The 14,780-nt window shown below is 41.6% G+C and overlaps 1 protein-coding gene across 1 annotated transcript in view; it reads left to right on the forward strand.

Moving 5' to 3' along the window:
- THBS4 (thrombospondin 4) overlaps positions 1 to 14,780 on the forward strand; it is a 35,080-nt gene that overhangs the window by 3,958 nt on the left and 16,342 nt on the right. The window contains exons 2-8 of the mRNA XM_029959010.1: positions 627 to 874; positions 1,923 to 2,028; positions 7,599 to 7,681; positions 8,260 to 8,311; positions 9,627 to 9,799; positions 12,884 to 13,021; positions 13,380 to 13,457. Of these exons, the coding sequence (XP_029814870.1) occupies positions 627 to 874; positions 1,923 to 2,028; positions 7,599 to 7,681; positions 8,260 to 8,311; positions 9,627 to 9,799; positions 12,884 to 13,021; positions 13,380 to 13,457 (878 nt within the window). The remainder of the gene's footprint in view (positions 1 to 626; positions 875 to 1,922; positions 2,029 to 7,598; positions 7,682 to 8,259; positions 8,312 to 9,626; positions 9,800 to 12,883; positions 13,022 to 13,379; positions 13,458 to 14,780) is intronic.

Raw genomic sequence — 14,780 nt, forward strand, 5'->3', positions numbered from 1 at the left:
AACCTTCTCAATACGAGGAACATCACAGGACCTGAAATCCATTCTCTAAGGACCCCTGCATGATATTTTATTTGTTTTTACTAACTATTTGTTACGGAGAAGAACAGGTTATTGGCTTGGGATCATGCTTCCTTTGCTTTCTTTAATTATGCATTTGGATACACTGTTAGATGGCTTCACTGACTGCTATATGCATCACTGAGACTGATTTTTCTAGTTATACATTTCTGCTACAGAGTACTTCTAAGTCTTTAAGATATATACATGCCAAAGTGCTGACTGCAGGCTGCCTGCAACACCCTGTAACTTTACCTCTTGTATTTTGGCACATTATGCTCTGTAAAGTGACACTGGTTAAGCTAGTTAGAGAGGCCAGGCAAAGAAATGGCAAACACTGTGCAGGGAGCAATGCTTTACAACTAGAGTGTCATGCAAGAGTCCTGGTAGTGCTGCTCTGAGTTGATGTCCCATTTATTATTACATTATTATGTCTGCATATGGGTTGCATTTACAAAAGCTGACATTTGGTAAAATACCAGGGCAATTGCAGATTTCCCCAGGATCTTCCTTGATCAGCCTTGGATGTCTGTTACCCTCTGACAGTCCTTCTGTGTATTTTGTCCTAGTGGTGCTGCGCTATCTGAAGAGTAATGGAAGGTTGAATTCCGTGATCTTTAGCAACATCCAGCTGGCTGATGGGAAGCCCCATGCTGTCATCTTGTGGCTGAGTGGTCTGCAGCAGGGATTGAGCACAATAGAGTTGTATCTGGACTGCCTGCAAGTAGGTGCCATTGAGGACCTGCCAAAACCATTTTCAATGCTGTCTGAGAAGTTGGTGATAGTTGAGTTGCGCATTTTCCAGGAGAAACCACAGGTGAGCACGAAACCCAGGAACAGGCTGAACACTTTGAGGGATCACTAGCAATCCTGGATCGCTGAATTCAGATCTCAGCCCTTGCAGCAGCCAAGCTCTGTACAATAGTGCTTCAGTAATACTTGACTATTAAGTTGTGAAATAAATGTAAATATAACTTCTGTGGAACAGGTGAAATCTTAGCTTACCTGAACCCCGTAATAATTATGCTATTTGTTTTAAACACAGTTTTTAGCTTTTTAAGTGAAAAACAAAAAATTAGCGCGTCCTTCACTTCCGTATAGGTGTTTTTTTGGGGACTGGACTTTTTGCAAGACTTAGCTGGTACAGTAAGGGCAGATTTTCATCAGCTGTTCAGTATGAGCAGTGCTTGACTGAGTATGGGGCTTTCCTCTTCGTAATAAGCCACAGGGACTAAAAAGACAAAAGAAAGGGCGTACTCTCGGGGTGCCAGAGTGCAATCCTCGTCTGTTTGACTACAACAGCTTTTCTTCTTCTGTCTGCCAACCAGGAGTTGACACAGCTTCCTGTCATCTCCCTATCAGCAGTCCAAGATAAACAGTGACTCCCACAGCATCTTTCATCATCATTAATCCAAAGTATGTAAGGCAGTCTGCCCCCTTTGTGTCATTGCAGGCTTGAAAATAAGCTTTTTTGTATGTAGAATAACTGAGGTGCCCACATTCCTGACATGAATGTATACCTGTTTGAGAGGAGGGGAAAAAAGACTGCTTTGGATTCACTTTAAAAAAAATCACATGCCACAGATATCTAACTATGTGAACTTCCTAGTATGTGAGATCATATGAATTAAACAAAAAAAAAATCAAAATAAAACCATAGCTATGGGGAAATCTTCAAAGCAAAGATTAGGGATTTTATACACTTCAGATGATGACGGATGACCCTTAAGTGAACAGTGTAGAAGTTCTGCATGCGTAGAAAATGGAATCTCTCTCTTAAAAAAATTAATTTACTTTGTCTGATATTTCCTATTTTTTTCATTGTTGTACCCCAACTGTGAGCTGTGTTTTTTTTGTGAGCTCAGGATACACTAGATGAGCTGAAGCTGGTAACTGGAGGAACCCTTGCCGAAGTGGGGAACCTGCAGGATTGTTTTCTTCAACAAATTGAGCCTGTACCTCAGTACACTGGTAAGACCTGCAACCAGGAATTAAAATTGTTCCTTACAATACCAGTGCAAGGAAGCTAATATGATGAATATTAAAAATGTGGAGCTTTATAGTCAAGTAATAAAAATTATTTGACTGAATTATAGACATGATAATTTCTGTCAATGTTTTAGAAATACCTCAGTTTGAAGAGAAAACAGTCACTGTTGCTATTGATAAAACAATGAATTGCTGTCCTAGTGAAGAAGTGATTAAAGAGCTTTTTAGCCTAATTTGGAAGGCAAATTTTTGTGATGATGATCTGTCTGTGTCAGCTTAATAATATTTTAAGTATTCAAATTGCAGACAATTGCAGACATAAAGTAGTCCTAAATGTGATACATTCATACCGGCTTTATGAAAATAGGTAGATGGATGGCGTAGCAAGACCTGTCCATGTACTTATCCTCATGGCCAGTATTCATCTTTTGTTGAGCACTGGACTGTCCCCAAGAAGGGAGGAGCAAGGTGTAAAGAAGGGAGGAGCAAGGTGTAAACTGAAGAACATGTTTGTGCTACAGCTACAGAACCTGTATATCCATGTGGGAAGAGCCATTGCAAGGCAGCCACTAGTCCTGCCACAAGTTAGCCGAGGCTTTTATCATCGGCTGGAGTGGACATGTGATTTAAAACCAATTCTTTTTCTGCCTGTGCTGAGCATTATAGACACTGAGCTGGGAACAAGGAGGAAAAGAAGGACCTGAGGCTACTGTAATTCCTGCAGGTCCCCAGGGTCTGCATGCAATCCCCTATGTTAGGCGAGAGTGCTTCCTGACATCTGGACACAGAAAACGTGAGCTAGACTGCCCCATCTGCAACTCTTTGTAGTTCCTGTCCATCTGCCTTTCTGCTGTGGGTGTGAGGGAGAACGAGTTCATGCTTTGTGTGCAATGTGTTAATATGTGACAACCATGGGGAGAAAACTGAGATCAAGGTTTGAAATAGGATCCATGAGAGGTTCTTTTCTCTCACACCCTTTCCTGTCCCCCCTGCCAAACTCATACCCTGCAGTATTGCTGGTTTTGATAAGAATAGAGACAAGATACAAAACTTTTATATGAGAGCATCCTGAGTAAGTCACATGAATGTAGGCATCAGTGGTGTGCAATGACAACAAAATCTGGTTTACCTTTTAGATATGTAAATCCTCCATTGCATATACTTCTATTTTCTTGCTTCTTAGCATGCATACACTTAGGTAAAAAAACCCCGTAGTTTTATCCTCAACTTTCTCTTTTTCACTAAATCAACAGGCATTTGAACACAGAAGGGCAGAGTAATTCACTGTTTCCTTCTGCAAAATCTCACAGCTCTCTGAATGAGGTTCCAGGTTACAGCTGCTTTCTCATTTGTAACGTTTTGCTCAGTAATCAATAGTGCAAATGGTAGCAATACAGACAAATACTCTCTTTGTGGCTGCCTTCACATGGCTTAGCCTCTCAAATTCAGTTGCTTATAACGTTCAAGTGGAATTAGTATAATTAATAATAATAAAAGACAACTCACATGAATACCTTCGAAGTTTACATAACCAAATATACCAAAGGAAAAGGTTCAGATGTTCCAACAGCAATATTAGCTCAGCTGCCTTGTACTTTGTATGTTCTTCATGATGCCCTTTAATGGGAGCAATATATCAGATAAACACAGTTTTGCCTTCAGCCAGAAAAAGCTGGAATGCAAATGCTTAGCTGTATAGCGGTGTAAGACATATGTATCTTGGTAAAAGTGTGTGCTTTCATATTAATTGGAAAATCCTTGGACCTGAATAGCTGTACATGGCTTTCACTGTGTGCCCGATTATTGCTCACTGCTTTGGCAGCAGCATCCCCTCCATGTTCAGTCTGTGAGGCTGAGACACCTAAGCAGTGTAGATGAGAATATGATGATCAGATGCAGCTTGAACCCGTGTATTTGGATCTTCCTGTTTGGGTAGGAAAATAGATTGTAAGATGCGTTAGGTTTGGTAGATGAGATTACTATGCTGCATGTAATCATCACAAAATCATTCAGGTCAGAAGGGATCTTTGGGGATTATCTGGTTTGTGTAGGGTACCTGAACCTGAGAAAGTGTAAAAAAAATTAGCTATGTTGCACAAGACCAAAGATTCTTTTAACCTGTCTATTGTTAGAGACAGTATGTTGATATAGGTCCAAGGGCAAGAGTGTAAGGGAGTGGAGTTTGTGTGGTTTTCTCTGCATACTCCCCTATTCTCCAGCAGTTCACTTTATTCACAGTTCTCAACTCAGAGATGAAGTCTCTGTGTTTTGTACTGAATATGTTTTCTTCAGTGTATCTGTCCTGTCAGTTTTGAATGCACAGTCAAGATTGTCTCCTGGCAAGAAAGTTATCACGTTTGAGGAGATACCTCTTCCTGTTTACTTAGAACCTGCCTCTTCCTAATTCCACATGCAACTTGTATGTACAGCTTCTTTGGTGGAGGATTATAGACTGACAGGAAACTGTTCTCTTATTAGCCATCATCCATACTTTAATCATGGCTGGATCTCTGGCCAAGTAACCACAGTCCTCCGGAGTTCAAGAAGCTGGACAATGCTCTCAGGCACATGATGTGATTCTTGGAGTTGTCCCATGGAGAGTCAGGAGTTTGACCCGATGATCCTTATGGGTCCTTTCCAACTCAGAATGTTCTATGATTCTACAAATATCGTTCTCTTTCAATGACACTTCAGGATTCTGACTTTGCCAGATGGGGGCAAGTGTGTTCTTGAGCCAGTATTGATCCCAAGAAAGCTAGAAGAAATATCTTTGAGGCATTTCATGGTGGCCTGCAGTTAAATGTCTGTGCATTTGCCCTGCTTGGGCCAATTAGCAGTGCAGTGGAACTAGTTACCTGCTCTAAATCCAAGGTCCTGTACTTGAACAGGTTGCCCGAAGAAGCTGTTGATGCCCCATTAGGAAGTGTTGAAGGCCAGGCTGGATGGGGCTTTGAGCAGTCTGGTCAAGTGAAACATGTTCCTGAAGTGGCCAGGGAATTGGACTACATGATCTTTAAAGGTCTTTTCCAAACCAAACCATTTTATGATTCTGTACTACGAAGTCCTGGCAAGAAGGACAGGGTCTTTCTGTCTCTGAACTTAATTATTACCATGAAAGCTATTCTGTTACTCATATTGTTACTGACTCAGAGTATGGAGCTAGGGACTAGCTGAACTGGGGAGTTGCCTTAGTGACTGGAGTGTGGATGAGAGAGACTACATGGTAGGACCCGTTATCTGTACAGCTTGAGGCTGGTATCTTAACTTGCTTCCTCCTGGGAAGAGCCACCCTGCAAGATATTTTGGGCTGACAGCTCCTTTAAAGGCATCTCTGAATTCTTATCCCTGAACACTGGTCATTCTGCTGCAAGTGGGGCCTACTGTTGGAATTGGTTTTAAGTGGAAGAGAAAAAAATCCAACCAGGGTAGCCATCTGTTTCTGCTCTGCTGTCTAGATTTGCAAATAGGACATGTAGTTCATGACAGTATAACCTGTTTAGTCCACCTTAACATTCAGCAGTCTGCAAAACTTAACTGCAGAATAGATCTGATTTTGATTGAGGTGCTAGCCAACAAAAAGCATCTGAAATCTTGAGAATTTTTTGCGGATCTCAGTCAATAATGCCTAAACCAGTCTTTGTTTAAAAAAAAGAACTAACAAGTAAAACAAGAACAGGTGTGTGCCAGGTTCCACTATGGAATTCTGAAATTTCCATGATATTATGTCCTTCCACTGTCCTCCAGATAAAAATAAGGCAAGGTTGGGACTAGAACAGAGGCAGGTTCTTGAATAGGTGATTCCTGACTCTTTAAACTTGTTCAGTGTTTTGATGAGAAAATCTGGAGTGAAGAAAACATAGTATCTGGAGAGTTGGACAGTTCCCAGTAGAATGTTTGGAAACAGCTAGACATGCTTTGAAGTACAAAACAATGAGGTAAACATTAAGAGAAGCATTTTTCATATAAGCTTTCAGTACTCACAAAAATAACATGTGAATAAACCTCCCTGAAGCTATTGGGCATAATATCAAAATATCCTGCCTACCTAGAGTGTGAAAGAGCATATATTTATAAAGTTTGTTTTTAAATACAGACTTAGAGAAGTAAACAAATATCTGCTTGAGAGAGGTACAAACTCAGAAGTAATTAACAAATAGAAGGAATTACAAGCTACTGTGCTAAACATGCTCTCTGCTTCTCCTCTGTCACTGGATCAAAATCACTATTTCATTTAACAGATAAGAATCTCTCGTGAAGATCTTGGATTGACTCTGGTTCTTCTCTTATGGCTCATTACAGATGTAACTGTTGGTCTGTCTTAGAGGTCTTTTTGTTACTTAGTATTGAGAAATGGTTTTGGTGTGCGTTCATAGAATCACAGAATATTCTGAGTTGGAAGGGACCCACAAGGATCATTGAGTCCATTTCCTGGTCCTGCACAAGACCATCCCCAAGAGTCACACCATGTGCCTGAGAGCATTGTCCAAACACTTCTTGAACTCAGTCAGGCTAGATGCTGTGACCACTTCCCTGGGGAGCCTGTTCCAGTATCCAAACACCCTTTGGGTGAAGAACCTTTTTCTAATATCCAACCTAAACCTCCCCTGACACAACTTCAGGCCATTCCCTCGGATTCTGTCACTGGTCACCACAGAGAAGAAGAGATCAGTGTCTGTCTCTCCACTTCCCCTCAGGAGGAAGTTGTAGACTGCAATGAGGTCTCCCCTCAGTCTCCTCCAGGCTGAACAGACCAAGTGACTGCAGCCGCTGCTCACACAGCTTCCCCTCCAGACCCTTCACCATCCTTGTGACCCTCTTCTGGATAGTGTGTTCAGTTATGTGAGTCCATACAAACTCTGCACCCACCAGGAGCAAATGCAGCCGTGAAACTTGTGTGCAGTGTGATGAGCTGCCTTTCAGAAGAAAAGCCAAATGACTGTTGTAGTTACTAAAAGCACTCTTTTTCAGTGCAGGTGCTCTTGGTGGGTGGTCAGAGCTTTCCACTGAACTTGCTCAGAAATCTGGGTAACTCCACTTCAAAAAATGTCTACTAATCAGTTGTGGTGATGTGGAATGCACTTATGCAGGGTGTCTCCCCATTGTATGTACATATACTTCCTGCCCCAGCCTTGTCCTCGTCCCCCAGATGAATTATCACAGATATCCAGTCTTGAAATACTGAAATAGGGTTGCTGGTCTAGGGGGAACGAGTAACACTGGTGGCATTAATTGCCCTAGAGGACCTTGACACTGAAATAATGGTAGAGAAATCACAATCTTGTTTTTCTCTCTGTGGAGAGGTTTCTGCTTTATCTGTTTCTCTGGTATACATGGAGTTCAGTTCCAGAAAAGCCTTGAGTTCACGCAAATTACACTATAAAAAATTGAGATAAATACTGCATTTGCTGTGGTGATTCCTGCAGGGTTTAAGTAATGGTAATGTCTGTCCTCCTTGGCTCTTCATGGGGTTTCCGTCTTATATCTCAGAAATTACCACAGCAAATGAAGGAGAGTTATGTTTTGCACTCTTTTTCATTGCTGTTTCCCTACAGGTGATTATAGTAGGCAGCTAATGGGTCAGATGATGCAGATGAACCAAATACTGGCTGATGTGAAAGACCTTCTCAGACAACAGGTACTGTATAAAGGCTTCAGTGTGAAATATCCCAAGCGTGCCCCTTTGATAGAGTCAGTGCAGAATTCATGTGAGCAGTAAACTCCTGTGTAGAGTCCATTGCCTTGAAGGCTTGACACAATGGAGAAGAAATAACCATATAAGTCCTGGTACTCTGTGCTATGGAGAATCATTGAATGTGGGAGTGTAGGGGACTTGCTTTTTCAGATCCAGAAAATGTTGTGTCTTAAGGAACTAGAGCAGCCGTCCTAGCCCACTGTTAGATAGCAGTAGGTCCATTGCACAGAACTGAAATTGCATTTGTTTCAGTTTCTTGTGGGTATCAGAACTGGAATTGCTGGTGGCATCCTTTGGTTAAATATGTAATTCTTAAGGGTCCTGTTGACGAAGGCTGAACTGAAGTACGTCCATTATCACTATCCTTAATTTTATGGAGTATGAAGAGCATCTCATTTAAGATAGATTACCTATGTTGCATGGTTTGAGTGGCATCTTGGGGAATAATGGTTTTTCTTGCAGCCAGGTGCATACTGGAACTGCCTGTACCCAAATAATGTTTTTTTTCCTATATTCTCAAGGTCAAAGAAACAACATTTCTGAGAAATACCATAGCTGAGTGCCAAGCATGTGGTAAGTATTCCTGTTAAGGCCTCTAATTCAGATGAGATGCACAGTTGTTTTAAAACTGGTATTGATTGGGTTAGCTTTATGTAGTTTCTAAGAAGTATTTTTTTAAAAATACTGTGTCCAAAGTTCTAGATGTATTGAACACAAATTTAAAATAGATTTTCATTAGAGGAAAAAGCTTCCATAGCCCAGACACTCACTTATTGGGGGATAAAACACCACTAAACCAAAAAGTGTTACTCAGGCTGTACTGTCAATTCTTGCTCTGCCGCAAAGCTATGCCACATGTTCCTGTGGAAGGAGCCATTGTCTGCCAGGTATCTCATGCACAATCTTAGTAGAAGGACAGGGGAGGAATCATGTTCTGCTCTAGCTGATATTGTCAGTCTGAGGAAGATCCTATGCAGTCCACCTGAAGTTCATCTGATTCTGAGGAGGCAGTCCCTGGTTAACACCAGTAAGACCCAAAAAGGTGGTCATGATTTTTTCTCTACGTGAAAGAAATAATTACTTTTCCAAATGCCACTGCATGACCCTCCTACATAACTGACAATCAGGACATGCATACAGTCATAAAAACCAATATACTCTCTTCCTGGGTGGGACGAAAGGTCTTAAATGCATTAGACCTTTTACTTGATTTCTTCTAGTCTGTAAACCTCATCAAAACTCAAGTTGAGCTCTAGGCAGGATAACCCATATGTGTGAGTGTCAAAGAAAAAGTCTAAATCCTGCATACATCCCTACCAGGGTTCGGCATCTGCCAGAGTCTCAGAAAACCTTGGGCTGGTCTCTGTGCACCTAAACTAATGTACATGCATATTCCTGCGGTGTTTGTGGGCTGCCAGCTGCTGCTTCCTTATTCTTCTTATTTGTAGACTTTCAGAGATGCTGCTGTTTCAGAGATGCTGTTGTGAAACCACAACCTTGTTTTTCTTATGAAGTGGTTGTGTTGCTGATTTAACCAGAGAAATGCCTTATACTTCTACCCTCATACTTGAGTCCCTTGGGCCATCTGAGATCACAGGCTTTCAGAGTTTTTTCCCCTGGCCAGCAGCAGATCTGTGCTGGGACTAACCTAGCAGGAGGACTCCCATGTGTAGCCAGGAGAAGCACGTGGACCTAAAAAATAGCATCAATTTCCCCTGGTTGTGGACACAGCAAGCTCCTGGGCCATTCCCAGTGTAAAGTCTCTTCGGCCACAGCACAGTGCAGAGACACAAAGTGTCTTGGAGATTTCTTCAGAATGCTTGCCAGCTGAAAGCCACAATGGATGTTTCTTTCAGTCACTGAAACAGTTGTTCTTTCTGCATTAAAGGTTTGGGAACTGTGAGTTTTCCAACTCAGCTTCCTAGGCGCCCTAAACCCAAATGTGAAGTTAATTCCTGCTTCAGGGGAGTGAGGTGCGTGGAGACAGCAGAAGGATTTCAGTGTGGGCCCTGCCCTGAAGGACTCACAGGAAATGGAATTACGTGCTCAGATATTGATGAGGTAAAATAAAGACTTTCAGTGAATTAAAACCCAAACAAACAAATTTTTCATATATATCAATGCATTGCTAGTACTTGCTGTCTTCAGCATTTGCTGACTGCTTGCACAGTGAATATTAATTCATTCTGATTTGATTCTATATCTCTATTTTGCTGTTGCTGCAACTTTATGGAGGTTATATGTGTAAAAACTTGAAATACCCTGGTTAGTTGAGAAGTCACTTAAGAGAATTTAATGTTTGGAAAAAACCGCCAAATTAAAACCAGACAAAATGAACTTTTGACATAGTTGTTTCTATTCCACAAGAAGTTGCAGTAGCTTGTGTTATAGGCTGCAGAAGCACTTGTCAAATTGAGCTTTGCTTCCTTAAATTGTCATGCTCCTGACACATTCGTACTCATGCCTTGAAGACCAAAATGTTCTCTTCAACCCAAACTGGACCCATCTTTTCAGCCTTACATTAAAAGTCTATGAAAGAAAATAAACATTTATTGTCATTGTTCCTTTTGCTTCTTTGTTTGTGTTGAAATCCAATAATGCTGACTTAAATCTATTTTTTCCTTGTGCTATATATTAGAAGTTCAGAGCTTGCTTGTATTGAGGACTGAGTTAATAAATTTACAGTCTCTTAAATGATTAAAAAAACCCTCTGTTAACTGGAATGTGGCACAGAAATAACAAAACCACTTACAGGTTCACTGCAGTTTTTGTGTGATGATTTTTGACATTACTCTTTAGTAATTTTCGTGGAAAAGCACCTGGATTTAGTAGACCAGGGAACCAGCACAATGAGGTCATAAACTGTGCCTGCGGATAACACAGTACTAGCAGTGTACCAGAATAATGATGTAAAACAGCAAAAGCAATTCCGAGATGTGCTTTGATGCTGCTTTGATTTGCTCCTTCCTGTAGGCCATCACCCAGGAGGATGTCCTGTTTCTGTCTGTGAAAAACACTGGGGGGAGAAAGTGGGTTGAGTGTGGCCATTTCCTGAGCTGGAGGCAATGTGTCTTGTTTTGCCTCACATGGCATGAACTGTGTCTGCTGCAACAGAAGGTGTAGAAAAATGGAGGTGCAGCTCTGAAATGTGAAGGCAAGTGGTGAAACCAAGACAACTGTGGTATGAGTTTCATGCCACAGCCAGCTATGGTGAGAGACTGAAGCCAGCCTGGCTGGAGCCCATCAGTATGGGATAGGCTTCACCTCCTGAGCTATTTGCGGACTGAGGCAGAGCATGGCAATAGTCTCCTCTGCTCTTTTCAGGGTTGGAGCAACTCTACCCGTTACAGCAGTGATGGGAAAACAGACTGAGACTGGTTTATAGTGACTTGATATTAACATGGTTTTCTGTGAGCAATCAGGCTTTGCCACAGGAGGTTGATGTGCCTTCATCTTCCTGCCACCACTCCACATGACAGATTGGATCTCAGATTAGAAATAGCAAGGAAATTTTGCCAAAATGGTGTTATAGAGATACGGACTTGCTTACATGAGGTCTTTATGTGCTACTAAAATTACCACCTAGTCTGGAGTGGTTTTGTTCAACAGTAAATACCTACTTTAGCAGCTAGATTTTTACTTACAGTTACACAGGGAGAAATAAAGAAGCAATGAATGGCAACAATTTTGAATTGTCTAATTAGAGGGGATGTGTCATGTTACTTGTTTTCCTGAGTTAACTAAGACTCTGAAGGAAAGTAAATTTTTTTAAAAGCTTTTTAGTAATCTCTTCTGGGAGAGCATTTTTCCACTGAATGAACTATTTGTGCACTTCCTCGTACCAGGTATTTAAAAATAAGTTCATGTATGAATTCTGATAAAGACAAATCTAGAAGATTCCTCACTAAGAGCTGCCATCATTTTTTTCTGAGGCTGTTAGCATCTCTGTAGTACACTCCCTAATTCATTATCAGTTTAAAGACATTACTTTGCTGTGCTGGTTTCTCGTATCTCCGGAGCAGCAGCTCTGCTCTGTGTGCTGTGTACTTTGGGTGCCCTCTGCTGCCTGCAATAAAAAATTCGCAGCAAAATAAGGAGCACAAAATGTCTGTCCTAGGTTTTACATTTCCCTTACATTACTTACGGATCTACTTCTAGAAAACATTTCTGTCAAACACCCTTGGATATTAAACATATCTTTTCCTGCTTGTGTGTGTGTGTTTGGTTACAAGTTGTATGTCTCTTGTAGGTGAATATTGTCTGGTTCGTTCTTCCTCCATCTTGCAGATGTTCTTCTGTTAGCAATGGAAGGGGGGAAAAAAGCATATTTTTAAACCTCTTCTATATTTTTTTCTCATGTTTCTCATTTATTGTTGTCTTTGAGCCTGTCTAATGCAGCATGATGGCATGTTGATGTTTGCAGTACTCTTATAAATGTTACCTAGCAGCTAGTGTTGATGTTGGAAAGGCAGCCATGCGAGATGTGCTTTCCAAACTGGCACCCACCAGTTCAGTGAAATCAGTCACAGCTGTTCTGTAAGGCTGCATAAGGCAATGAAGTGAATGGTGCCTTCAGGCCAAGGGTGATTTGTGGACATATGATATTTTGGAACAAGTGCCTCCATTCTCCATGGGCCTCCATTTTAGAAGCATGTGGGTGCTACTGACACATCCCTGCTTATCTGGTTCATGTTTGGTTTCCTTCTGGCTATGGGATTTGCACAAATATAAATGAAGGAAAATGCTGCTGCAACTTCTGTGTACCAAAAAAAAGCACAGGACTGTTTGGAGGGTTGGAGTTATGAGGCTTTCCTTATATTGTGGTCTGGAGACTTCTGGGGGGCTTTCAGCCTCCAAGGGGTCTGAACCTGTCCAGACAAAGGAAAGATTGAGGATGAGAGCTTAGGACATCAACTACAGGCCGTAGTAGAAGATTGCAAATGTTACTTAAATTACAGAGATAGCCAAAGACTTGCTGAGGTCAGAAATACCTGCAGAGATGATTTTCTCTGTAAGCTGTCTCTGAACAGATGACATACAGACATTGCTTGTAGCACTGTCTTTGGTGAGAGGGCTGTGGATTTAGTCAGAGTCTGGATGTTACTGAAGCACAAACATGTGCTCGGTTCATTTTTCTCATTGCAGTGCCGTTACAACCCTTGCTTCCCTGGAGTGCGATGTGTGAACACTGCTCCAGGTTTCCAATGTGAGACCTGTCCTCCAGGATATACAGGACAAACCATGCAAGGGATAGGAATCAGCTATGCCAAGAGCAATAAGCAGGTGAGTGGCAGCATCCCTGTGACAACTGCCATTGCAAGGTGCTGGTTTTATATCAGCAGTGCATCTGTATTTTACTGTAAATTTTTTTGCATGTTCCTGTAGCACCCTACAATAGGAACACTGTTTTTATCTAAACTCTTGTGGGTGAAGCACAGCACATCCTAAAGTTGAAATTTTCTGTATCACAGTGTCTCTTCAGATTTGGACTGTTGTCCTAAGGGTGTGTCTGTGCCATTCTGAGAGCGGTTTCAGGACAGGCTATGTCTCTTTTCTAGTCTTAAATTTTAGTGTCTTTTCTTCAGACTTCAATCTCAGATTGACATTGTTTTTATTATTTGTTAATTTGGTTTATTGCTAGGTCTGCTTAGACATTGATGAATGTCAGAATGATGGACTTGGAGTCTGCGTTCCGAATTCTCATTGCATAAACACTTTGGTAAGCATCTTTTTCATTCAGCTTTAAAAAATTGATTGTTTTAAAACTTTATGAGGCTAGGATTGGATTTATACATCTGATTGGAGAGCTGAATAATATAATTTGTTTCTTGGCTTCATACAAATCAAAGAATCCCTTCATCTTTTCCTGGCTAACAGTAAAAAATCAATACTTGATTTGTCATTAACACATCCATCTGAATTGTATTTTATCACTTTCCCTGAAGAATGGCAGGAGCTCTTCTCTCCATACTACCCAGTTTTTTGTGTTTGTGAGTATGTCATTGCAAGGAACAGCCTCTGAAAGATTAAAACTTTTCTTACTCTCATCTCTTCCCACCTGGGAACTGCTGCAGCAAGCTGTTCCCCTGGGTGCTCTCTTTATAGGAGTAATGTCTTCAATTCATCAGGTTATGTATGTAGTACCAGATATCCCTCTAAATAAATGGAAAAGAGGAGAGCCGCAATTGGTACAATATTTTTAATATCCATAGATATTAAATCCAGGAGAGCAAGCATAGCAGAAGTAGGAATGGTTTGAAAGACGTTAGGATCCAATAAAAGGGGCATACAACCACATTAATGCTATGAAGCAAGAATAATGTAATCATAGTATCATTTAGGTTAGAAAATACCCTAAAGATCATTGAGTCCAACTCTTAACCCAGCACTGCCAAGCCCACCACAAAACCATTTCCCCAAGTGCCATATCCACTCTTTTTTTTAATACTTCCAAGGATAGTGATTCTACCACTTCTCTGGGCAGCCTGTTCCAATGCGTGACAATCCTTTTTGTGAAGAAATTCTTCCTAATACTCAATCTCCTGTAGTGCAACTTGAGCCCATTTCTTCTTGTCGTATCACCTATTACTTGGGAGAAAAAACTGACCACCACCTTGTTACAACCTCCTTTAAGGTCGTTGTAGAGAGTGATAAGGCCTCCCCTGAGCCCCCTTTTCTCCAAGGCTAAATGCCTCCAGCTCCCTCAGCCACTCCTTGTAAGACTTTGCTCCAGCCCTTTCACCAGCTCCATTGCCCTTCCCTAGACACACTCCAGCGCCTCAATGTCCTTCTTGTGGTGAAGGGCCCACAGCCGAACACAGAATTTGAGGTGTGATCTCACCAGTGCTGAGTACAGAGGGACAATCACTGCTCTGGTCTTGCTGGCCGCACTGTTTCTGATACAAGACAGGATTTCACTGGCCTTCTTGGCCACCTGGGCACACTGCTGGCTCTTGTTCAGCCACTGTCAGCCAGCACCCCCAGGTCCTTTTCCCCTGGACAGCTTTGCAGCCACTCCTCCCCAGCCTGTAGCACTGCCTGG

This window comes from Manacus vitellinus, unplaced genomic scaffold, assembly GCF_001715985.3.
Source record: "Manacus vitellinus isolate BGI_N305 unplaced genomic scaffold, ASM171598v3 scaffold_18_pilon, whole genome shotgun sequence".
Taxonomy (NCBI): domain Eukaryota; kingdom Metazoa; phylum Chordata; class Aves; order Passeriformes; family Pipridae; genus Manacus; species Manacus vitellinus.